The 26,975-nt window shown below is 49.1% G+C and overlaps 1 protein-coding gene across 1 annotated transcript; it reads right to left on the reverse strand.

Moving 5' to 3' along the window:
- Positions 1-26,884, reverse strand: GPR157 (G protein-coupled receptor 157). The gene is made up of 5 exons (XM_069742326.1): positions 26,714-26,884; positions 24,326-24,724; positions 4,744-4,957; positions 2,683-2,874; positions 1-933 (listed from the first exon to the last, which is right to left on the reverse strand). The coding sequence occupies exons 2-5, from the start codon at positions 24,706-24,708 to the stop codon at positions 694-696; spliced, it is 1,029 nt and encodes a 342-aa protein (XP_069598427.1). The 5' UTR covers positions 24,709-24,724; positions 26,714-26,884; the 3' UTR covers positions 1-693.
- Between the last annotated feature and the right edge of the window lie 91 nt (positions 26,885-26,975).

Raw genomic sequence — 26,975 nt, forward strand, 5'->3', positions numbered from 1 at the left:
CTTTTTGCTTTTTTTTTTTTTTTTCATGCAGCAGATCCTCTCCAAAATCATCCTGGAAAACTCTTTCAATTCATTTCTATGTAAAATCCACTTTTCTGTTCATAGGAGTTTTTTTGTTTTTTTTAGCTGTTTTTTTTTTTTCCTGAAGAGGTAGTGAAAAATAAAAGTGCATGTTCACTTCCTGGAGGAGGATCCTGAAGGAAACCTCTCCAAACTTTGTAATGTCAAAACAAACCAATAAAAAAAACTGCAACTTTAGAAGAAAAGAAAAAAAAACTTTTCAAAACCATTTCAGGAAAAGAAAATTTCCTACAACACCCCCTTTCCCCCCCAAAAAGGAGCATTTTCTAAAGTAATCTCTGCTTGAAAAATTCATGGTTTTTGACTCTGCACATTAAAGCTTGGTGTTGGCATCCAAAGCTAAGTGCACTGGCGACCTGGGTTCTAGGATTTTTCCCCAGCCAAGTGCAAAAGGGATTGTAAACTCTGAGCATTATTCTAATAAAGTGCACATATTACTTCTATAGAAAAATAACCTCTACGTAATGTCAGCCCTGTATATTCAGTATACACGGGCACCGAGGCTCCGCATACACGGCAAATCCGGATTCAGCCTTACACCAGCGAACTGAAGTCTAAGGGGAAGACGATCTACAGATGGTGCCGGGGCAGATGGCGTTGACTCCGGCGGGATCAGGTGCTGGGCAGGTGAGGCAACCACTTCTGGCTGTCTGGTGTTTGTCCGGTTGAGCCGTAGCCGGATGCATAGCCCTCGGACGCATAGCCCTCGGACGCGGCGCTCTCTCTGAAGTCACTCGGTCCGGCAGACTTGCAGCAGCAGCTTAGCGAGGTGATCAGACGCGTCCGGATAACTCGAGTGCACAGAACAAACATGATGCAGTTCGCTCCTCCCTGGAAACTATTACCAATACCCTGGGAAGAGAAAAGAAAAAAGTATGAAATATAATACGAGTCCATGATCCAATGTGCCTGCAATAAAGACGACATAATCAATTAACATTATTTGATTCGTAAAAAGTTTTACGGGCTTAAAGGGAGTCGGTCTGTGCCCTCCAAAACAAACTAAACAATTTATATAGGGAACGTGGCTCCTAGAAATATCCTACTTGTACGGTAAATTTTACTTTTTTGATTTTTTTTTATAGAAACATATGGAAATTAGGGGGCTTCCGTGAACCCAAGTGCTCCGCTTCACCCCCTCAATTTGCATCTTCTTCCCCTTCCCTTATGATGATTGACAGCACTTTGCTGCGCACTGCATGTATTGAATCCTGAGCACTGCACACCGACACTGCAAGAGTGCACAGCACACAAACAATGTCAGTGTGTTCGGACGCCCTCTGATCCCTTTGTCCTGTGAGCATCATCCACTGGCTCCTGCATGCAGCTAGCAGCCGATACTAACAGAAGAGGGAGATAAGAGGGTGCCCGAACCCAATGACACTGTGATGTTCTCGGCTCCTGCAGCGTTAGTGAGTGCAGGCAGGGCTGAGGATTCGATACAGGAAGTGCCACTGTCAATCACCACAAGGGGAAGGGAGGAAGATGGTAATGAGAGAGATGGAACAGTGCCCCGAGCACTTGGTCCTGCCATGGGTTCACCAAAGACCCCACTTTTGCATATGTAAAAAAACTATTTTAACATCAAGAAAAATACTTAAAATCTACAGCACAAGTAAGATTTCTAAAGGGGCCAAGTCCCCTATATGAATGTATAAATTGTTTATTTTCAGTTGTGAAGGTGACAGACTCCTTTTAAAATACTGATGACCTATTGTTAGAATGTCATTAACTTCACAATGGTGGTGGTCCGATATCCCCTCCGATCAGATGTTTCTTATTTCTGCCAGATGTAAACAGAGTCGGGCAGCGCAACTCCACTCATTGTGTAGCGCTATTTCCTGGGTCCTGAGGTTCAGCTCCTATTCACATCAAAAGGCGCTGAGCTGCAGTACCTGAGAACGGCCACTATAGTATGAATGGTGCTGTGCTGATTGCTTTGATTAATGATCGCATCCAGCTGCCATCGGAGATAACACCTAATCGGCGGAGGTGCCGAATGTTGAACCCCAACCAATACTGACCCATCAAGTCCCTTTTTAAGGAGGTTTGGACAATCTCTTCTTGTTACCAGAGTCCCAAAGCACTAAAAGAAAGATGTCAACCAGATATTTAAAGGGACTATCCATCTTTGGGTGTATGGTTTTTTACTTCTATGCAGCCATTTGGGGCTAAAAATAAGTTTTGCAATTGGGTTTACTTAAAAAGTTTGCACACTTTGCTTTATATAGTCCCTATATTGCACTGACCACTGCCGGCTGCAGAATAAGTTAATTGAGAAATAGTGAGTGAATCAAATTTGGATTTAATCAAAAGGCCTGTAAAAATCAAACGATGCAAAATGAATAATGAAACCCAATTGCAATAAAGATTGTAGCCCCAAATAAATGCATTTAAAGAAGAAAAAAAAAACCTGTCCCTTAAAATGGACAAACCCTTTAATTGTCTCCCCCTCCTGTCCAATGTTTGTCATTGATACTCCATCTGCTGTTGTATCCCGATTTATGACATATTTGATTTTGGTACATGACCATATGGTACTCAGAATATTCTGTGTTAATAATTCTGGTTTATGATAAGACCGGCGATGGTCCCACTTACGTGCAATACGACAAGGATGGGGTTGTGCACGGCTGGCGAGTCGCAGAGAGTCAATACAAAGCGTATGGTACTCCAGATACGGAGGAAGATGAAGATGATGGGGATGAAAATGAGCTTCTTGTCTGCTATAGCTCTAGGCTGGCACACGGGAGCGGGCGTCAGGATCGGACGGTATTCAGACAATGCCCTATGCTGAAGGAAGAAGGGAGAAGTCACATCATGGGCAGCAGCAGAACATCACTAAGGAGCAGATGACCCAGCGCCTACCATTCATTAACTCAGAAAATGACATGTATCCATTATTATCTGGCTTATATAGCTGCTGGAAGGTCAGGGATACACTGCATCTATTGATTGTCAATTAGTGGCAGGTTGCAATCTTGCCCCCATAAATATCAACGAAAATTACATACAACATATAGATTTTTTTATTTTTTTAAAAACTTGCATTGAAAAAAAAAATATAGACAGCAATAAGGGTGCTACGTGTATAACACGATTGTGCCCCCTGGTCTTATCAGAATACTGTACATTTTGTACAACTGAAGTGAATCAATCTAGTAACCGCAGGGGGTATAGGAGGGGATCTGTCACTTTTTATAAAGAGGGGTCTGGAACAGACGTTACACTTCAGTTAGAGGGGTCTTACCATCTAGGAATGTCATACTATACCGCCAGGATATGATATGGCATTCTGATCGGTGAGGATCCAAACGTTAAAGGTTCATTTATACTGACTGACAATTTCTAGGAAAGTTAATTTCCCAATTATTGGTCTGTGTAAACAGACCGCCAATCACCCGATCAATGAGCAAAACGCTTGTTTGTCAAGTGGAAATTATTTTCAAGCCAGCTTAAAAATAAAATTTTTCTCGGCAGCACGTCCTTTAAACAGGACATGAGCCGCCGAGAAAAATTATATTTTATGTGCACAGAACAATTGTTTTAACGATCATTCAGTGCAGATTTAAGTGCAGTCGACGGGTCCAAACAGTCTATTAAACGACAGCTGCCAATTATTTGCCCTGTAAATCCCTTGAAAACAATTAAAGGGATCCCTAAACCTAGAAAAAAAATAAAGTATGTTAATAAGAAATATTTGTCCTCAGTTTGTCAGACTGGAACAGCCTTGAAATATTCGCAGAGAACAAAGAGGTCAATCAATCACCTGCTGATCTGTTCCCATTCCAGCTGGTGACTGGCAGAAAGGAGTAAAGGTACCGTTACACTAAGCGACTTACCAACGATCACGACCAGCGATAGAGCTGGCCGTGATCGTTGGTAAGTCGTTGTGTGGTCGCTGGAGAGCTGTCACACAGACGGCTCTCTCCAGCAACCAACGATCGGGGGAAAGACTTCGGCATCGTTGAAACTGTCTTCAACGATGCCGAAGTCCCCGGGTAACCAGGGTAAATATCGGGTTACTAAGTGCAGGACCGCGCTTAGTAACCCGATATTTACCCTGGTTACCATTGTAAAAGTGAAAAAAAAAAAACACTACATACTCACATTCTGATGTCTGTCACGTCCCCCGCCGTCAGCTTCCCTGCACTTTCTGTGTCAGCGCCGGCAGTAACAGCGGTGACGTCACCGCTGTGCTCTGCTTTACGGCCGGCCCTCACAGTCAGTGCAGGGAAGCTGACGGCGGGGGACATGACAGACATCAGAATCTGAGTATGTAGTGTTTTTTTTTTTTACTTTTACAATGGTAACCAGGGTAAATATCGGGTTACTAAGCGCGGCCCTGCACTTAGTAACCCGTTATTTACCGTGGTTACAAGTAAACACATCGCTGGATCGGCGTCACACATGCCGATCCAGCGATGACAGTGGGTGATCAGCGACCAAAAAAAGGTCCTGATCATTCCCCAATGACCAACGATCTCCCATCAGGGGCCTGATCATTGGTCGTTGTCACTGTCACTGTCGCTGTTAAATTGGAATATCAGACAGAATGGAATGAAAGGGTAGAATAAGGGGGAAGTGCAGGGAAATTCTTTTTATTTTAGAGAACTTTCTAGATTTAGTGTTCAAAAATATATATTAAGAATGTGTTTATACCGCTCTACCGATGTGCTTCTTTATTCGTAGGTACAGCACCGGTAAGATCAGGTACGCCAGGATCTCCCAGGCCTTCCCCGTTAGAAGCATCCATATCAGCTTGTCTTTAGCTTCTATGTTGATCCAACACCAACCGACCGACACGTAGGATGCGTCATAACCGATCTTCTGGAGGTACACGGCAGCCATAGTGATCACCAGCGGAACCCCCCAGCTGTGCACAGAGAACGCCATGTTATACAACAAATAATGTAACCAACACAATGAGAATATCCAACAATAGGCACTTATACAAGGACATTATATAACGTACATGACCAGGAGTAGGTTCTTTCCCGGTCTTGTTGCATGCAGTTTAGACTTTACCACCCAGGCGTGATGCAGACCAAACCCAGCTACTGAAGTTATTTTCTCCCTGACACCATCAAGTAAGCAGAAGACGGTGTATAAACTGCTGTCACTGGTTAGCTCTGCCTTGTACTTCCACATATACTACATATATCTTCAATTTGATTGAATCATCTGACTCCTCCGTGGTGTAACCTCTTAAACCCAATGAGATAGAGAAGCATAGCTTTCCTTTTCAGTATTCAAGTAGGCCCCTGAAAAAGCTGGAATGGCGAAACCCAGTATCTGACAAAGAACTTGCCATCCCGTTTGAAAAATGTTTAAGTCAGGAGGACAAGCTACTGTGTCTGAATGACGTTTGGGTTGTAAGCTAATAAGTGAGAATGTCACTTAAGGATGTGAGTTTTCAATTTATTTGTTTTTTATGTAAAAGGGGTATTCTCAACTCAGCAAGTTGTCCGATGATGGGGGTCCGCCACTGGTGACCACCACGAGAAAGGGTTCTGTCCTATAGATAAGACTCTTCTCAATTCTAATGGCGCATTTCACAGCCACATTGCACGGATCAGTGGGGGTCCCAGTGCTCTGACCCCCTCCCATATTACTTGCCCAGTTGGGAGTAACCCTAATAATCAATATGCCAAGATGAAGTTGCAGACCAAGATGGGGATTGATCCACCAAATGTCAGCTCGGTGTGTTTTTAACTTCCATCACTATGGTCAGTTTTTTTTATCTGGAATTAAACCTCATTCAGACATTGTACGTGAAATAAAGAGACTAATTTTCATCAGTGTTTTTTTTCCGGGTGTCAGTTTTTACCATCAGTGATTTTTTTTTGTATGCAAAAAATAACTAAGGGAGGTTTCTTAAGCTTCTAATAGCAAAGTCAATGAAAAGCGGACATCACACGGAGGCAACTAGATGTGAATGAACAATTCTAATCTGTGACTGGGATGAAAATAGGACATTTTTTAATTTTTTTTTTATAAAGACACTGTCAACAAAAAAGAACACAGACATGTGAGCAGCCATATAAACTAAGGGATACATGTTCTATCCATGGGGAAAAAAAACAAAAGCAGATTGATATTTTATTTAATGAAATTAAAAAATAAAAATGTTAATTTCTGTAGAATTTGGAAAGGAAAAATCCAAAAGCAAGAAAAAAAAATGACTTGACACTATAATAACAAGGAGAAGCCAAGGTAAGTGCCTGACCAACGCAACATGCTATAAATAATCCCCTCTGAGCGGCCAGAACTTCTCGGATTGCGGCTCGTGATACTGATGACACCGTCTGTTTACATTCTGTCCGACCTCTCGGGAGACGCTCAGTGCCAGGTCTGACCCCAATCTTATACAGAAGACCAGGCTTGCACCTTCTTCAGGACAAGAGGATTTAGCTGTACAGTTCATGCCATTGTGTAGGAATGAAGGCGCAGAAAAATGCACAGAAAACCAAATGTCATCTGTATACAGTAATTCTAGAGGATAAAAAGAGGTAATATAACTCAAGAAAAAAATTATACCTGAATAAGGCTACGTTCACATTTGCGTTGCGTCGGGCGCAGGTTCGGCGACGCATAGCAACGCATGCGTCATGCGCCCCTATATTTAACATGGGGGCGCATAGACATGCGTTGTCTTGCGTTTTGTGACGCATGCGTCATTTTTGGCGCAAGCGTCAGGGCGCAGAGGACGCTGCATATTGCATTTTTTTTGCGTCTAAAATCAAGCCAAAAATGGACGCATGCGTCACAAAACAATGCGTTTTTGCATGCGTTGCGCCGCCGACGCAACTCCCAACAACGCAAATGTGAACGTAGCCTAACAGTAATAAAAAAAAAGCCCAGATGAGGACTACTCATTTGTATCCTTCTGATTTTTTTCATTTATTATTTCACAGGTCTGTAAATACATTTTTAAAAAGGATTCCGATCTGAGAAAGTGATGTCATATTGGTGGGATCAACTGCCGGGACCCCCACCAATCCGAAGAATAAAAAAAGAGAGGCCCTTTATCAATATAACCATATGTCATCAATTTCTGTCATTTATTATGCTTTCCTCACACAGCGCCATCATATTCAACAGCATTTTACAGACCTGATCATCAAATGCGTTGCGAGGCTGCAGTGCTAACCACTGAGCCATAGTAATAACTCATTCTTAAGGGCATGTGCACACTATGTCTTTAATATACTATTGAGAGGCTGCCAAGTTAAAAAAAAAAAAAAAAAGGATGAAAAAAACAGTCGGGTCACTTATTTTTAGCGGCTTGATGGCATTGGAAACCTGAAGCGGTTAAAAGAACATGAACATATGAACGGCAAATGGTTTTAAAAATTACAAATCACATGTTCATTCTTTTCAGTGTTTATTTAGTGCTTTTTCAGGCAGTACACAGAACTGAAAAAAGTCATGAGCACAAGCCCTAAGGATATATCCCACATCAAAAGCATTTTTTTTTATTGCTTTAATACATTGGAAATTTAAAAAAACACAACTTTTCCTAATAGTCTTCATTGAAAAGGTCTTATTAATGAGTATACAGCTCCCCTGCAGACTTATGTGTCTCCTCGGTGACAAGAAACTAAGACAAGGACTATAATTGTGTAGTCTGAGTCTCTTGTGTCAGGTTCAGATGTCGCAGGCTCCTGTTTTCTTCCTTTTTCCTTCTTTTGTTTTCTTTATATCATTTTGTATTGTATTTGCAAATATAATCAGTTAGTTTCTAAAGGATACAACAGATTATAAATTGTTGCTACATTGTGCAGATTCCTCAGATCTATGACAGCAGAGAACGGAAGCAATTTTCAATGTCTACAAGGGCTAAAAAAAAAAACTGAATTGACCTTATCGTGCTCACAGCTTTGGTTTGTTACAATGTATCACTGTAGGCATGGGATTTCCACACAAGAAAAGATTTGAGTTTATGTTGTTTCTAACTCCAGTCATAAACTGATATTTGTTGCAGCTGCTTATTTAGGATAACATTTTAGTTTTGTTTTTTTTTTGGTATAAACTAGATTTCCGTTGTGATGAGGGAACAGCCGCCATCTTGGAACAGGCATGCTATCAGATTGGCGTGACTCCATTTTGTCTCCTGGACACAGGAGTGCTCCTGGCCCCCACCTTTGCTAATGAATAGAGTTCCTATTAGTATGCTAACGGGCTGAGCTCAGTGTAAACTGTAGACTGTAGTTCAAAGCCCCATGAGGAAACCACGCCACCAGGGGGCTTGGAAATGCTTGGGGGCTTAATTAAAACACGCATGCCAAGTGGCCACTGGATACACATCTATTATGGCAGCCCAGCCAAACCGTCTCCAACATGGAATTGTGAATTATGGACGCATCGTCCGAGGTACAGGCTCATAAAAAATATTCTCCTTACCCTAAAGAAATTGTGCATCCAACAGTGTGACTCCCGTGACGGTGGAAGGTCTGAAACCCGAGATATAGGGATCAGCCTCCCACAGGGACCGAATGGGTCCAGGTTTGATCCCAGTACGACCGGCAGAACAAACCACAGGCGCTGGTACTGCCCGTGTGCTGATCCGATCATCCTGAGAGAAGTTATCCCATTTATTAGATATTGGAATAAATCTTGCAGGGAGACAGAGGGGGTGGAGATTGCTAAACCCACCCAGCTGCAGGCAGGGGGGCTCAGCCAGGTATAAGAAGACGCTGAGGTCACTGGGAGGGACTCACCCCACAGAAGAAGATGATGATGATGACATCTTAAGGAACAGGGTATGCCAGCCAGAGGGGAGCAAGCACATGCTTTCTGGGGGCTGCCCGGCAACTAAGTTTTTGGACCTGCGGAATGCTATGCCCCCCGGCTTCCACAAGCGACCTTCGACCTGGTAAATTGACCTCCAGCTTTATACCTTTAAGCCTTGTATTATTGTTGTTATATTGTACTCTGACTGTAACTCTTGATATATTGTGATTGTATATTTCTTGTAATTATCTAGTGCGCCCTTAAGGCAATTAAATCATAAATTAATTTTGGGCTGATCCTTTTACTCTGATTGCGAATCTTAGAATACCCAGGGTGGGTAACAGGGCAGTCTCCCCGGCGGCCATTTGCTCTAGGTGCAGTCCCTTTACTGACCTGAGAGACAAAGGGGGCGCCGGAGAGCTGGACCTGGGTAGTGACGTCACGGATTGGTGACGTGGGAGGAAGGGGTAATCCTTCACAGTGGTGGCAGCGTACGTGGGATCAGAGTAATAGTGTGCGTGGGACCCCTACTCCCAGACACTAAAGACTACCAGTGGTAACTTTCACTGCTGGGGTCTTAAGGTCAGCCCAGCACTAGACGGTCAGAGTGTAGATATAATAAGTTGTGTGCAAGGTCAGGGGTACAGCTGTGTCAGTAACCAGAGGTTCCAAAGATGGCGGAGGGCACCAGGAGTGCAGTGAGGGCGCAGGCCAGTGCTATGGCCTATGAGGAGGTGGTGGTGGACGGTACTGTTCCAGGCGAGGGGGAGCTCAGCCCAGACTCCCCAAGGAGCCAGCCACCCGTGCTTAGTCCGGCAAGGGACTACCCACCACCTACCCGCCCCAGCCTGTCCACATCAGCGGCCCTTGTTGCAGCGGCAGTAGCACATCTCGAGGCGGGTAATGAAGACGCCTATATGAGACTCATGGCAGCTGCAGAGAAAGCAGCGGAGGCTGAGCGTGCAGAACGCCGTGAAGCAGCGGAGCGGGCAGAGAGAGCTGCTGAGCGGGCAGCGGAGCAAGCAGCGGCAGAGAGAGCAGCGGAGCGCCAGCACCGACTGGAGATGGCTCAACGCGGGCTCCCGCTGGACGCCCCAGCACCGCCAGAGTCCAGGGTTTTCAAAGTCCGGGCCGAGGACTTCCCTCTGCTTGAGAAGGATGGAGACCTGGATTCCTTCTTGCTGGCCTTTGAAAGGACCTGCCTTCAACACCATCTGGCCCCGGATCAGTGGGCAAGATACCTGACCCCCCGTTTGAGGAGTAAGTCCCTGGAAGTTTTGGGGGACTTACCTGCCGGGGCGGAGCAGGACTACAGCAGCATCAAGCGGGCCCTGATCCAGCACTACAACCTCACCCCAGAGTCTTACCGCAAGAAGTTCCGGAGCCTGCAGCGGGGCCCAAAGGACACCTGGACCGACCACATGCGGGCGTTGCTGAGAGCTGCAGAGCACTGGACCTCGGGTCTAGCGCTCACCACCCGCCAGGAGGTCCAGGAACTGTTCGTCATGGAGCAGTTCTTGTGGAACTGCCCAGAGGACCTCCAGCAGTTCCTCCGTGACCGGAAATCGAAGGGGGCTTCTGCTACAGCCGCCCTGGCAGATGAGTATGCCAATAACAGGGCGCCTGAGCCGAAGAAGCCTGCCAGCAGCACCTGGAGAGGAGGTAAGCCCAATCCTGCCCCTGTTTCCCCAGCCCCCAGAGTGCAAGGGGTGTACCCCCCTGCTGCCCTCTCCAGGCCAGGCGCAGAACCCAGACGTTGTCATCACTGCAACCAGCTGGGGCACTTCAAGACAGCATGTCCCCAGCGTCTTAAGGCCCCATCCATGTCCCCGAAACCGTCCACTGTTTTATGTGTGGGAGGGGGTGGTGGGAGGTCCCTGGACAATTACCAACCCGTCACTATCGGCCGCTCAGCGGTCATGGGACTGCGGGACACAGGCGCTGAACGAACCCTAGTACGTCCTGAGGTGGTGTCCCCTCAAGACTTGGTACCGGGGAAAACCCTTTCCGTCTCCGGAATTGGAGGCGTGGAGCCGGCGCTGCCTGTCGCAAAGGTGTTTTTGGACTGGGGCGCCGGGAGGGGAATGCGGGAGGTGGGAGTAACGTCAAATATTCCTGCTAATGTATTACTTGGGACCGATTTGGGGCGGCTAGTGTCTCAGTATGTGGCCACTGAACCCCCAAGTTCGGCTCCCCAAGAATGTCATGACTCTACGGTGAATGTTGATGTGTTGAATGTGCCTCCAACAGTGGGGGAGGGAGTGAAACCTGAGGGTACTCCATACACTGACACCACACACACGGGGCTCACGGGGAGGACAGGTGAGGAGACTGTAGGGGAGAGCTCAGAGGTGGAGGGAGGGGCTGCTATGGGCAGTGTAGGGCCCCTAAGTGAATCCAGCCTGCTGAGTCTAGGACCCCTGCAGGAAGAGGAACAGGCCATGGGGGGAGGAGGCGTCCCGGGAGAGGAGCCACCAGGTAAGACCCCAGAGCAGGAGTTCCCCACCCCCGGGATGTCAGGAGGGCAGGAAAGTCTGCCTGACCCGGCGACTTGGTTAGGGGCCGGGGGGAAGCAGGTGCTACCCATGGGCACAGCGGTCGTGGCCGCTGTCACCCGGAGTGGGAGCGCCGGAGCCCAAGGAGCCTTGCAGAGGTCCGACGGCTTCCCCCTCTCTGACCAAGTGGCTGCCGAGTCAGACAGCGGCCAGGAGACAGATCCCGGGGAGCTGACAGCGGATGTGGCGGTGTCGTCCATCCTCGCCACATCGAGTCAGGGATTTCAGGCAGCGTTGGAAGCCGACGCTAGCCTGAAAGCTCTCAAGGAGCAGGCGGCACAGCCTCCTGGGGAGTCAGACCGCGAGCGGGTGGTCTGGGACCAGGGACGGCTGTACCGGGTATCGGTCCAGCAGGGTTCACCGGAGGCGTGGCCCAGGGACCGACAGTTAGTGGTACCCTATCCGTTCAGGGCGGAATTGTTGCGGATAGCCCACGAGATTCCCATGGCCGGACACCTAGGGATCGCTAAGACCAGGGCCAGGCTAGCGCAGCATTTCTACTGGCCTGGAATGAGGACCGAGGTAATTGCCTACTGCCGTTCGTGTGACACCTGCCAGAGGGTGGGGAAGGCGGGGCGGCGCCCCAAAGCCCCACTGGTAACTCTGCCCATCATTGAAGAGCCTTTCTCGAGGGTGGCTGTGGATCTCATTGGACCTCTGTCCACTCCCAGTCGCTCCGGGAAATGCTTCATATTAACGGTAGTGGACTATGCCACTCGGTACCCAGAGGCGGTCGCTTTGTCATCCATTCGGGCTGACAAAGTGGCCACTGCCTTACTGGAGATCTTCTCCAGAGTGGGGTTTCCCCAGGAAATGCTCACCGACCGAGGGACCCAGTTCATGTCCCAGCTGATGGAGTCTCTCTGTAAGCAGATCCAGGTGCAACATCTGGTAGCCAGCCCGTATCACCCACAGACCAATGGCCTGTGTGAGCGGTTCAACGGCACCTTAAAGCAGATGCTTAAGATGTTGGTCGACTCCCACGGGAGAGATTGGGAGCGGTATCTCCCACACCTTCTATTTGCCTACCGGGAGGTTCCACAGGCCTCAACGGGGTTCTCCCCCTTTGAGCTCCTGTATGGGCGACGTGTACGGGGGCCCCTTGCTCTAGTGAAGGAAGCGTGGGAAGGAGATTTGGCCACCCCTGGAGTGTCGGCCATTGAGTATGTTGTGCGCTTCCGGGACAGAATGACGGCCTTGACGCAGCTGGTGCATGACAATATGGCCCAGGCCCAAGCTGACCAGAAGCGGTGGTACGACCAGAATGCTTGTGAGAGGACCTACCAGGTGGGTCAAAAGGTGTGGGTACTGGTCCCCGTCCCACAAAACAAGCTTCAGGCAGCCTGGGAGGGTCCATACCTCGTGCACCAGCAGCTCAACGCCGTCACCTATCTGGTCACCCTGGACCACGCCCGTGGAAGGAGGAAGGCCTTCCACGTGAACATGATGAAAGCACATCATGAGCGGGAGGCTTGTGCCCACCCAGTGTGCAACCTCCCGGAGGAAGGGGAGGTAGAAACCCTCCTGGATCTGCTTACCCAAGTCAAGGCGGGTGGATCCATCGAGGATGTGGAGGTTGGCCACCAGCTTTCGGAGGACCAACGTTCCCAGCTGGGGGTCACCCTACACCCCTTTCGGGAGCTGTTTAGCAGCCTGCCCGGAAGGACTGAGGCAGCCGTCCACGATGTGGACACCGGCAATCACCCCCCGATCCGGCGTTCAGCATATCGGGTCTCTCTCGAGGTGCAGCAGCACATGCGCCAAGAGATAGACGAGATGCTGAAGCTGGGGGTGATCCAAGCATCCAACAGCGCGTGGGCTTCGCCGGTAGTCCTCGTCCCTAAAAAGGACCGGACTACGCGGTTCTGCGTGGACTACCGGGGGCTCAACGCTGTGACGGTCACCGATGCGTACCCAATGCCGCGCATCGATGACCTGCTCGATCAGCTGGCCGGGGCCAAGTACCTGACCATCATGGATCTGAGCAGGGGATATTGGCAGATTCCCCTGACCCCTAAGGCACGGGAACGCTCTGCCTTTATCACCCCATTTGGACTGTACGAGTCCACGGTGATGCCCTTCGGCATGAAGAATGCCCCTGCCACTTTTCAGCGGATGGTCAACACGCTGCTCAAGGGACTGGAAGGGTATGCGACTGCGTACCTGGATGACATTGCCATCTTCAGTCCCACCTGGGAAGATCACCTACAGCACCTGGCGCAGGTGTTGGGGAGGATCCAGAGGGCAGGGTTGACCATTAAGCCGGAAAAGTGCCAGCTGGGTATGAGTGAGGTCCAGTACCTGGGACACCGGGTAGGTGGGGGAGCTCTGAAGCCAGAGCCCGGGAAGGTGGATGCCATCACCTCCTGGCCCTGCCCCAGGACTAAGAAGCAGGTGATGTCCTTCTTGGGGACGGCCGGGTACTATAGGAGGTTTGTTCCACACTATAGCACCCTGGCCAAGCCCCTGACGGACCTCACCAAGAAGAAGCTGCCCGTCGCAGTCGACTGGACAGTCGCCTGCGAGACAGCTTTCCAGGCGCTCAAAACCGCCTTGTCTAGCTCTCCTGTACTACAGGCAGCCGACTTCACGCGGCCGTTCGTAGTACAGACCGACGCCAGTGACTTTGGCCTCGGTGCTGTGCTCAGCCAGGTCGACACTACAGGACATGAACACCCCGTTTTGTACCTGAGCCGGAAGCTCCTGCCGAGGGAAGTGGCCTATTCCACGATGGAGAAGGAATGTCTGGCAATTGTATGGGCCCTGCAACGTCTGCAGCCATACTTGTACGGACGCCACTTCACCGTGGAAACAGACCACAACCCCCTCAGCTGGTTACACTCGGTCTCTGGGACGAATGGGAGGTTGCTACGCTGGAGCCTGGCTCTCCAGCAGTATCACTTCAGCATCCGCCACAGAAGTGGCAGAGACCATGGTAATGCTGATGGGTTGTCCCGGCAAGGAGAAGGTGTGGAAGGGCGCATGGGGGAACACAGGAATGTGATGCCCCCTAGCGCCCTCTAAAGCAGGGAGGTGTGATGAGGGAACAGCCGCCATCTTGGAACAGGCATGCTATCAGATTGGCGTGACTCCATTTTGTCTCCTGGACACAGGAGTGCTCCTGGCCCCCACCTTTGCTAATGAATAGAGTTCCTATTAGTATGCTAACGGGCTGAGCTCAGTGTAAACTGTAGACTGTAGTTCAAAGCCCCATGAGGAAACCACGCCACCAGGGGGCTTGGAAATGCTTGGGGGCTTAATTAAAACACGCATGCCAAGTGGCCACTGGATACACATCTATTATGGCAGCCCAGCCAAACCGTCTCCAACATGGAATTGTGAATTATGGACGCATCGTCCGAGGTACAGGCTCATAAAAAATATTCTCCTTACCCTAAAGAAATTGTGCATCCAACAGTGTGACTCCCGTGACGGTGGAAGGTCTGAAACCCGAGATATAGGGATCAGCCTCCCACAGGGACCGAATGGGTCCAGGTTTGATCCCAGTACGACCGGCAGAACAAACCACAGGCGCTGGTACTGCCCGTGTGCTGATCCGATCATCCTGAGAGAAGTTATCCCATTTATTAGATATTGGAATAAATCTTGCAGGGAGACAGAGGGGGTGGAGATTGCTAAGCCCACCCAGCTGCAGGCAGGGGGGCTCAGCCAGGTATAAGAAGACGCTGAGGTCACTGGGAGGGACTCACCCCACAGAAGAAGATGATGATGATGACATCTTAAGGAACAGGGTATGCCAGCCAGAGGGGAGCAAGCACATGCTTTCTGGGGGCTGCCCGGCAACTAAGTTTTTGGACCTGCGGAATGCTATGCCCCCCGGCTTCCACAAGCGACCTTCGACCTGGTAAATTGACCTCCAGCTTTATACCTTTAAGCCTTGTATTATTGTTGTTATATTGTACTCTGACTGTAACTCTTGATATATTGTGATTGTATATTTCTTGTAATTATCTAGTGCGCCCTTAAGGCAATTAAATCATAAATTAATTTTGGGCTGATCCTTTTACTCTGATTGCGAATCTTAGAATACCCAGGGTGGGTAACAGGGCAGTCTCCCCGGCGGCCATTTGCTCTAGGTGCAGTCCCTTTACTGACCTGAGAGACAAAGGGGGCGCCGGAGAGCTGGACCTGGGTAGTGACGTCACGGATTGGTGACGTGGGAGGAAGGGGTAATCCTTCACATCCGTTTTCTGACAAGAGGTTTTAAAATGAAGAATGATACTTCTTAAACCATGCCAGGGTGAATCCAACCTGATAAAATAAAGAAATGAGGACCTGATTCATTATTATAGTTGCTCCTTTTTCTCTATTTTGTGAGTGTGCCGCCCGTGTGCCGACTGGGTACCATACGGAGCGTGCAGGAGACAGCGCTAGAGATAAGCGCTGTCCCCTGCATCTGGTGCTGAGGCCACCATTCATATCTTCTCTCCAGCAGAATTCGCTGGATAGAAGATATGAAAAATCCTTTTTCTTTTTTTTTTTTCGTGTTTAAAATAAAGATCCTCCCTATGGGAGGTGGAGCCGCAAATTCATAACTGTAATCGGCGGCACCACGTGACCGCTCATACAGGAGAAGCTGCGGCGAGGACAGGACGCTGCGAGGGAGCCGGGTGAGTATTTTATTAACAGCGGGTAGCACAGGGGGGGGACAGGGATCTTTATTTTAAACACGAAAAAAAAAAGGGATTTTTCATATCTTCTATCCAGCGAACGCTGCTGGAGAGAAGATATGAATGGCGGCTTCAGCACCAGATGCAGTGGTCAGCGCTTATCTCTAGTGCTGTCTCCTGCACGCTCCGTGTGGTACCCAGTCGGCACACGTCTGCCACACTGATGGCCTACGTGAGCTCACGGACACGGATAATTCCGGTACCGATTTTTCCAGTACCAGAATTATCTGGACGTGTGAGACTGGCCTAAAGCATGAACATAAATACACAGCAATGTAAACATGACCTGCTGTGCTCATGTTAGCCTCTTATTTTAATTGCTTTAGGTTTCAAAAGAAGGGAAGCCATTAAATTACCGTACATAACCTGCTCATTCTTTGGCGGCTTCTGCTTCCAAACTGCTCACTATTTAAATTTTAAAAGACAAAAAATAAAATTAAATTAAAAAAAAAAAAAAAAAAAAGATTACAGATGTTTTGGCTCATTTATCAATTGCAACTTATTAAAAAGTCACTATATTTTTGAGCAAACATACTCCAGTTTTCTCCCGGAATGCTTTTAGGTAGATCTGGAATTTATGGACAGATTTTGCAACATTTTATCAGAACACGTGACTTTTTATGCTACAAAGTTGCAAAAAGGTTAAAAGGCAAAAAAAATAAAATAACATAAAAATAGTAAACCTTTTAGATTTTGTGCAAACTTGAAGCACCATTTCGAAAAATGTGGCGCAAAAACCATCACCGAATACCGCAAAAGAAAAAAGTAAAGTGATTTAAAAAAAAAAAAAAATCTGTAAATGATGAACTGGGGTTTAAGTGATACTGCGGCTCCGGTGCCGCCATTCTCCACTTCGCCTCGGTGGCGAGGGCACTAAATGGATGGGACGTCCTTGCGGAGACCACTGGAGCGCTGAATGTCTAGAATGGGATGCAGAAATTATTTCTATATTCTAGATCACTCCCTTCATCCTGGTAAATATTGAATAGTAAAAATCCCTTTAATATGACATATTGGTAAAAATATTTAAGAAACGAAAACTAAAAGCTACATTAGACTGGGAAATGTTTCATGCATTTGTACTGGTTCTATGACTTTTTTTTCCCAGTCTGTCACTGGAGAAAACAAGCTTTCCATGTAATAATAACCCTATTACCAGGGGCTTTAGCCAATTTCTGCAGGATAAAGTCCACCGACTTACAGGACTAATCCGCTCTGCTTAAATTGGGTATTATTCAAAACATACATTACACCGATATATCCATAGAAACAATGACTATAAGATCATACGGACAAATTCCCAAAATAATCCCCCCTGAGACATACACCCCATTGCAGACTAGCGGCTGGACGCTAATAACGAGCTGTGTGCGCAGCTTCTTTGCAGATTTAGGACATTTTCCCACGTGCGTTTTTTTCCACCAAAATAGGCAATCTGCTCTGTTTATTGCAGATCTGAAAATTAATTTTGCAATACATTTATTAAATTCACTTAAATACATAATTGCCTTTTTGTTTTCCAGGCTGCCTGTAGAAATATAATGAAAAAAATGCACCAAAAATGCACAATTCTGCAGCATCTTCAAAGACATAGTGGGAAGGCGTTCTCATGAAATTACATAAAACATTTTTATTTTTATTTTTTTTCACTTTAAATTCCAAATGCCACACTTTTAGTTAAAACATATTCAGAAAAGTGTAATAATTGCTGCTACTGACCCTGAAAGTGAGACGCACTCATGTTAAGGGAGAACATAGCAGATAAGGTTCGCACAGAAGACCAAGTCATAAGTGACAGCAGGGAATTAATTTCCAGTAAAATCTTTAAAAAAAAAAAAATCACGCTGAGCCCTGTTCTTGTGCAGTATCTCTATCGGTATGATAATCGAAAAGTCGAGGAAATATTTGGCGCCCTTTTGGAAACTATTTAAGCCTGTGTTGCATCTGTGCGTCGTCTGAATTATAACACGGGCAACGACCGTCTGAATTCAGCCTTAAATGGGTTGGACACCTCTTGACATTCTTCTTCACTTAAATGCATGTATTTGGGGGCGAAAAAATAAAATTCTGCCATTCAATACCATTAAAGATTGTGCACCGTTTGTCTTTTAGAGGCTTTTTGTTACCCTGAAAATTTAACTTTGATGTGACCTGTGGTCATAAATCAGCTGAGAGGAGCTCAGGAAAAGGCATAAAAGAATTATAAACTCTCTCACTGGGTCATCAGAATAAGCTCACTGACAGATGCTCAGTTAACTCACTGCAATTAACAGTCCAGCACACAGGCTATAAATGGCAAACAGTGCAACATTTTTTATGAAACCCAATTGCAAAAATTACTTTTAGCCACAAATACGTACATTTAAAAATAAATAATCGTTCCCATTAATCAGTAGTTTGCATATTTATAGAACTATTTTATGCCCCAATATTACAAAGTTTATGGTGAGCGTGCTGGGATAAGGTGTTATCTGAGCATGCTCGAGTGCTAATAGAGTATCTGCGATGTGCTCTAACACTATGTTCTAGTCCCCGCATGTCTCGTGGCTGTTCGATGGCCGCAACACATGCACGGATTGCCTAACAAACAGACAATAGACCCCCACGCACAAGCGCCATGCCACAGAATTTAATATAACGGCTACATCAGGTCATGCTGCTGTGTCCTGTCGTTAACAATAGTCGCGGAGCGATTGTGCAATCACTTTTCCCTTTTGCAAAGTTTCTCAACTCAAACCCCATGACACCAGATCTCAAGAATCCCCACTGCTCTGTAGATGATATTAAGGCTGTGTTCACACGCTGCGGATTTTGCTGCGGATCCGCAGCAGTTTTCCCAAAGTTTACAGTACAATGTAAACCTACGGGAAAAAAAAACCCGCTGTGCACATGCTGCGGAAAAAGCCGCGCGGAAACGCTGCGGATTATTTTCCACAGCATGTCAATTGTTTGTGCGGATTCCGCAGCGGGTTTGAACCAGCACCAATAGGAAAGTGCTGGTGAAAACCCGCAGAAGAATCCGCAGAAGAAACCGCTAGAAAATCCGCAGTGAAAACCGCAGTGGTTTTGCACTGCGGATTGTCCAAATCCGCTGCGGGAAAATCTGCAGCGTGGGCACATACCCTAATTATTGCATTGGTACCAAACATTGAGCACATTGGAGACATTAACTGCCTAAGCCAAATGGATCCATGTTTTACATCATTTAGAATCTGCGACAAAACGTAAACATGGCGGGAAAAGGACGCAAGTTTAAGCTTTTGTTATGAAGTTCTGAAAATATTTACAATTGCATTTTTGCAAAAAAAAAAGTTGCATATTCGAGACTGGAAGTCATGCATTACATTCTGCAACCATTTTTGAACATGCAATGTGTGCACAATCTGCACTGACGTGCGACATTTGGCACGTTAGTCTCAGACTTAACATTAGGAAGTGCACTAAACATATTTAAAAAGTTGCACTTGTGAAATTTGCAGTTTACCATAAAGATGCCACATATGATAAATATTTGGGCGCGATGTTTGGGCACCAAATACCCATTTTTGATAAATGTGTGATTTGTGCCTGCAGCAGACTTTGCAGCAATAATAAAATCATGATGGTATTGTGGGCGGCTGCTGAGCTGGAGCAGCTTATTCTAATAAGGGACAATTTGTGTGAAGGTTCCGCCCAATGTAGCAGAGCTAGATTGCAAAACCAGTCAGGCTGCGGGGACTATTCTTAGTGCTTTGCTCTGCTTGACGCTTCTTTCTGCAATATTCATGGTTTATTCTCTCAGTGTCCCTTATGTTAAGTTACGATTTGTGCAATCTTGGTCTGGTTTCCAGATTAGTCTGAAGGCAGGGAGAGGGAAGCTAGGGATGATTAGCCGCAGGGATTGCATGACAATGTCATGGGATCCCTGGGAAAGCCGGTGTAGACACTGTTTGCAAGGCGCCGGTACCGGAGGGGAGTATAAATATTATTTTACAAGGTGGATACATAGGCGTTGATAAGAGGTTGCCCGAGTAGTGGAGAACCCCTTTAAAAATATACAGGAAAATAAAAATCGAGGGGTCAGCACAGCAGTCCAATGTGTATGGGGGCCGCCACAGATGATTGTTGGGGGAGAGAAGCATCTGGTTTGTCTGATTTCAGACTGACGATCCTTTTGTTTTTTCAGAAACAAGCTGCCGCCAGGACCGTCGCCCAATCGTGTAGGGTTCACGCAGACCTATGTCATGGTCCATATATATGGACCACAATGCACAGATGACCGCGAGTCTTCCAACCTGATCTTACAGTCTCAGACACACAAAAGGCTGTATGTTCTTGTCAGGAGATCCACGGCCAGTCCGGGCTTGTGGTATAGACGGTGAAATACGCCCGTGTGAACCCAGTCTTAAGGTGACACGTATGTTAGCTAACCATAAGGGACGGAAAGTCTGCAACCACTAAGGCCAATTGTTGCACGGTTTGGTGATCCTTGGAAGTGCGGCCAGTCGCATTGTATAGCATCAGTCTTAAACTCGCTGACAATTTACAGTTAACTCATTCTACAGCTAGCCACATCTCCGTTCACGAAACCACAAGTCAGGGGCCTTCAAGATAGATGCCGTTCCTGTGGATGCGCCGCAAGTGTCAGAGATGAGAATCTCCCTACAACCATCTCTACGGACAGCAGCGAGCGATGGTCAGTGCTTCCCATGTGTCAGACAAGTGGTCATTGTTCACTCTCGCAGATAGAAATGTGCGGAGTAATCTATAGCCGGGGGTCACATGAAATTCTGTTTACTCCGATGATAGAAGATGAGCGGAGGTCTCGCAGAGTTCATCAACTAAACAGTAAAACCCCAGAACTAACCCGTGACATTAGAAGCATCAACAAAGTCCGCACCGGTGACATTACAGATGCGTGAACCCTCCGCGCAGATGAAGGCCGGCCTGTAAAGATGAGCGACGGCTCCGAAGACATTACAGAAGCGCGAACACTCCGCTCAGACGAAAGCCGACCTGTAAAGACGAGCGACAGCTCCGGTGACATTACAGAAGTGTGAACGCTCCGCGCAGATGAAGGCCGGCCTGTAAAGACGAGCGACGGCTCCGAAGACATTACAGAAGCGCGAATGCTCTGCGCAGACGACTGCCGGCCTGTAAAGAAGAGCGACGGCTCCGTAGATGAGCGACGCTGATGACATTACAGAAGCGTGAACGCTCCGCTCAGACGAAAGCCGACCTGTAAAGACGAGCGACAGCTCCGGTGACATTACAGAAGTGTGAACGCTCCGCGCAGATGAAGGCCGGCCTGTAAAGAAGAGCGACGGATCCGGAGACATTACAGAAGTGTGAACGCTCCGCGCAGATGAAGGCCGGCCTGTAAAGAAGAGCAACAGCTCCGTAGATGAGCGACGCTGATGACATTACAGAAGCGTGAACGCTCCGCTCAGACGAAGGCCGGCCTGTAAAGAAGAGCGACGGATCCGGAGACATTACAGAAGTGTGAACGCTCCGCGCAGATGAAGGCCGGCCTGTAAAGAAGAGCAACAGCTCCGGAGACATTACAGAAGTGTGAATGCTCCGCTCAGACGAAGGCCGGCCTGTAAAGACGAGCGACTGCTCCAGAGACATTACAGAAGTGTGAACGCTCCGCTCAGATGAAGGCCGGCCTGTAAAGACGAGCGACTGCTCCAGAGACATTACAGAAGTGTGAACGCTCCGCGCAGATGAAGGCCGGCCTGTAAAGACGAGCGAATGCTCTGGAGACATTACAGAAGTGTGAATGCTCCGCTCAGATGAAGGCCGGCCTGTAAAGACGAGCGACTGCTCCGGAGACATTACAGAAGTGTGAACACTCCGCGCAGATGAAGGCCGGCCTGTAAAGACGAGCGACTGCTCCAGAGACATTACAGAAGTGTGAACACTCCGCGCAGATGAAGGCCGGCCTGTAAAGACGAGCGACTGCTCCAGAGACATTACAGAAGTGTGAACACTCCGCGCAGATGAAGACCGGCCTGTAAAGACGAGCGACTGCTCCAGAGACATTACAGAAGTGTGAACACTCCGCGCAGATGAAGGCCGGCCTGTAAAGACGAGCGACTGCTCCGGAGACATTACAGAAGTGTGAACACTCCGCGCAGATGAAGGCCGGCCTGTAAAGACGAGCGAATGCTCTGGAGACATTACAGAAGTGTGAACGCTCCGCTCAGATGAAGGCCGGCCTATAAAGACGAGTGACAGCTCCAGAGACATTACAGAAGAGTGAACGCTCCGCTCAGATGAAGGCCGGCCTGTAAAGACGAGCGAATGCTCTGGAGACATTACAGAAGTGTGAACACTCCGCTCAGATGAAGGCCGGCCTGTAAAGACGAGCGACTGCTCCGGAGACATTACACAAGTGTGAACACTCTGCGCAGATGAAGGCCGGCCTGTAAAGACGAGCGACTGCTCTGGAGACATTACAGAAGTGTGAACGCTCCGCTCTGATGAAGGCCGGCCTATAAAGACGAGCGACAGCTCCAGAGACATTACAGAAGAGTGAACGCTCCGCTCAGATGAAGGCCGGCCTGTAAAGACGAGCGACAGCTCCAGAGACATTACAGAAGTGTGAACACTCCGCGCAGATGAAGGCCGGCCTGTAAAGAAGAGCGAATGCTCTGAAGACATTACAGAAGAGTGAACGCTCCACTCAGATGAAGGCCGGCCTGTAAAGAAGAGCGACTGCTCCAGAGACATTACAGAAGTGTGAACGCTCCGCTCAGACGAAGGCCGGCCTGTAAAGACGAGCGACAGCTCCAGAGACATTACAGAAGTGTGAACGCTCCACGCAGACAAAGACCGGCCTGTAAAGAAGATCGACGGCTCTGGAGACGAGCAGCACACTAAGGCTAGGTTCAGATTGCGTTAGTGCAATCCGTTTAGCGCCTAGCGCTAGCGGATTGCGCTAACACAATGTGTTTTAAAGGGGTTGCGTTAAACGTCCCCGCTCTCGCAGATCTCTGATCTGCGAGAGAGGGGAACGGACCGCGGGCGCGCCTCGGACGCTGCAAGCAGCGTCCGCGGCACGCCACAAAACACCGGCACATCGCTAGCGCGTGCCAAAAATGGCACGCGCTAGTGATGCGCGTCCCCATTGCTGTTAATGGGCGCGCTAACGGACGCGTTGCACGGCGTTAATTTCGCCGTGCAACGCTGTCCGTTAGCGCGGTCCCATTAACGCAATGGGAACCTAGAGGGATGAACGCCCCCACCAGAAGCTTCATGACCAAGCAGCTGCATGGAGCCGTACATCACCAAGCACAATGCTGAACATCGGGTGGAGTAGTGTAAAGCCGCAACCACTGGACTCTGGAGGAAACGTGTTCTGTACAGTGACGGATCACACTACTTTGGAATCTGATGGATGAGTCTGGGTTTGGTGATTGCCAGGAGAACGTGACCATCCATGAATACACTGGGTGACAAACACAAATCCACATATGGTGCCCATAAATATTTTAAATCAGCCGAATCCGATGCCGACTACTGAGTACAGAACCACCTGAGCGTTCCCAGACAGCAGATATGAGGGGGACGCATAATCAGATATATTGGATTCTAACATATTTTATCCTTTTTTCTATGTGCTGTAAATCCATGCACGCTCCCCCTGAGCCGGGCACACGACCCGCACGCTGCAGTCTGTCCTGCCGTCTCCTCTCCAGGGCCATCACCACCGTCCTGCTCACCAACATGGAATGTTCTAAATAATGACAACTTCCACCGGATTATATTATCGATGACGACTATGGATTGCTATTGTCCTATGAAGCATCTCAGCTCCGTCACTGCCACCGAAACTAATGCTGCTTTCAGTAACGCTTTTTCAGAATAGAAAAGGGGAAGGAAAGCGACATTTTATTTTTGTCTTTAGATTTTCAGTAAATAATATAGAAGTTATGGGTGTTATGTATCAGCTTCGCACTTGTTACACTGCGCCACCGGAATATCCTCAGCAGCCATTGCCCATTATTACACATGGCGGCATGAAATGGTTGGGATGTTCTAAATGTGGAAAAGTATTAAAAAAATATTATACTGAAAGTGGAAACAGTCAGCAAGCCGAGTCATTGCTGACAGTTTCCTGACAGTAGAACTTACCAAGTAGAGGCTGAACACCTGCCTCCACTGTGGGAATGCGAGGAGCATTGGGCATCATGGCAGGAATGAGGCCAGCGGGCAATGCTCACCGTCCGCCATGTTTCCTGGCAGTGGATGAACGTTCACGTTGCCGTTTGTACCAACCTGATGAGATGGAACCAGTACACCATGTGCTCGGCGAGACTCTGCTGGGACTGGACAATGGTGATATAGAGGTACAGGGCCACGGCCACCGTCCAGAAGAACGAGCTGGTGTTGGAGAAGGTAGACAGGGCTCCTTGGGCAACGCAGTCCCAGCTCGTGCCCTGGAAATCTCGCAGCACTCCATAGAAGTAGGAGGCGGCCGAGATCAAGTCCGCCACCGACAGGAAGAGAAGCAGCTGGCGAGGACGACTCCGGAGCTCGGGCCAACGGACATGGGTGAAGATGATGAGCAGAGATCCCAGAAAAGAGAGCGCACAGGACAAGAGGACGGTCACCTGCTCCGACAGGTATAGGGTCTGCTGGGGAACGTCTGTCCAAGCCATCGGGGTAAGCCCAAACCTGCAGAGAAAGAAGCAACCAGTTACTGGCAGCCCGAAACATCACCGGCAACATCAGGTCCGCGCTCCGTGTAACCCGGAGTTATCACTACAGTCAGATCTGAGGCGTCCATCATCAGACATGGCCAACGCAGAGCGTCACTGCACGGATGACAATGAACCGGCGGAACGGAAATGGGAGGGCGCGGTAACCACACATCATCTGCTCCGCACATACAGGGGCCGCAGAGGTCCGCTGCAACCATGACATGCGGCACTTGGTAGAAATACAGCATAACATGAGCGCGGCAGCTCGCTGAAACAACAGGAGAGCGGCGGCAGTGGCTCACCGACAAGACAGGAGAGCGGCGTCGGCTCACCGACACACGACAGGAGAGCAGCGGCAGTGGCTCACAGATACACGACAGGAGCGCGGCGGCAGCGGCTCACTGACACACGACAGGAGAGTGGCAGCGGCTCACAGATACACGACAGGAGCGCGGCGGCGGCTCACCGACACACGACAGGAGAGCAGCGGCAGTGGCTCACAGATACACGACAGGAGCGCGGCGGCAGCGGCTCACTGACACACGACAGGAGAGTGGCAGCGGCTCACAGATACACGACAGGAGCGCGGCGGCGGCTCACCGACACACGACAGGAGAGTGGCAGCGGCTCACAGATATACGACAGGAGCGCGGCAGCGGCTCACTGACACACGACAGGAGAGTGGCAGCGGCTCACAGATACACGACAGGAGCGCGGCAGCGGCTCACAGACACATGACAGGAGCGTGGCAGCGGCTCACAGACACATGACAGGAGCGCGGCGGTGGCTCAGACACATGACAGGAGCGCGGCGGTGGCTCAGACACATGACAGGAGAGCGGCGGTGGCTCAGACACATGACGGGAGAGCGGCAGTGGCTCAGACACATGACAGGAGCGCGGCGGTGGCTCAGACACATGACAGGAGAGCGGCGGTGGCTCAGACACATGACGGGAGAGCGGCAGCGGCTCACAGACACATGACGGGAAAGCGGCAGTGGCTCAGACACATGACGGGAGAGCGGCGGTGGCTCAGACACATGACAGGAGAGCGGCGGTGGCTCAGACACATGACAGGAGCGTGGCAGCGGCTCACAGACACATGACAGGAGCGCGGCAGTGGCTCAGACACATGACAGGAGAGCGGCGGTGGCTCAGACACATGACGGGAGAGCGGCAGCGGCTCACAGACACATGACAGGAGAGCAGCAGCTCATCGACACGACAGAAGCGTAGTGAACATCGATATAACAGGTGGATCGCTCACTGACACGCACCTGGGCCCCCCAGCACTACTCCCCCAGTCTCCACCATCACAGCAGAGAACGTCCCACGTGTGACAATAATTCAGTGACATTTACAGAACAGCGCGGAGCGGGAGACTGCACCAAGGTCAATAAGAACAAGCGACCTCAGTGATCACAGCCCCATGTAAACGACCACAGCCCCATGTAAACGACCACAGCCCCATGTAAACGACCACAGCCCCATGTAAACGACCACAGCCCCATGTAAACGACCACAGCCCCATGTAAACGACACACTACACCAGTTCCCTGCAGGCTGCGCTCACATGCCCAGTAATCCTCTGTATGAACAGAACCAGTAAACAAAACAATGGCAGAAACACAGCCGGTGAAGTCACGGATCCATTTTCCATAGATTTCTGTTTAAAAAATGGATCCAGTTGCAATCAGTTTTGTGTTTTTTCCGCCGGACAGAACTTCTGTAGAACTTTTCTTCTGTATGACTTTTCTTGTGCTCCTGGACGTGTGAACTGCGCCCAAACAGACAGAGGTTTGGATCTTGGAAGTGAATGGTAGAAATCACTAGTTCCCAGGTGTCCCCGAGAGTAATAGTAGATCCCTGGTGATACCCGGTGCGGTGCAGACATTAGATAGACACTACTGCACGGTGGATACTCCGCGGCGCCGCCTGTACACACGGGAGCCTGCAGTCACTCACCGGAGCCGCGCTCTCCTGCCAGGATCTCTGCCAGCGGAGCACAGGGAGGAGCCTCTGCCCGGGACATCCGGGAGGGCAGGAAACGTCCGCAGGGCCGGGGAGGAATGCCGGGAGCCCGGTGCAACCTCGGACTTTCCTCTGCGCTGGGATTCAGTGAGCGCCTCCGTCCTGTCGCCGCCAGTGGGCGCTGTGCTCCGTCTTGCCGCCGCCGACTGTTCGCTGTGCTCCTTCGTCCTGCCGCCAGTGGGCGCTGTGCTCCTCC

This window comes from Ranitomeya imitator, chromosome 10 (assembly GCF_032444005.1).
Source record: "Ranitomeya imitator isolate aRanImi1 chromosome 10, aRanImi1.pri, whole genome shotgun sequence".
Taxonomy (NCBI): Eukaryota; Metazoa; Chordata; class Amphibia; order Anura; family Dendrobatidae; genus Ranitomeya; species Ranitomeya imitator.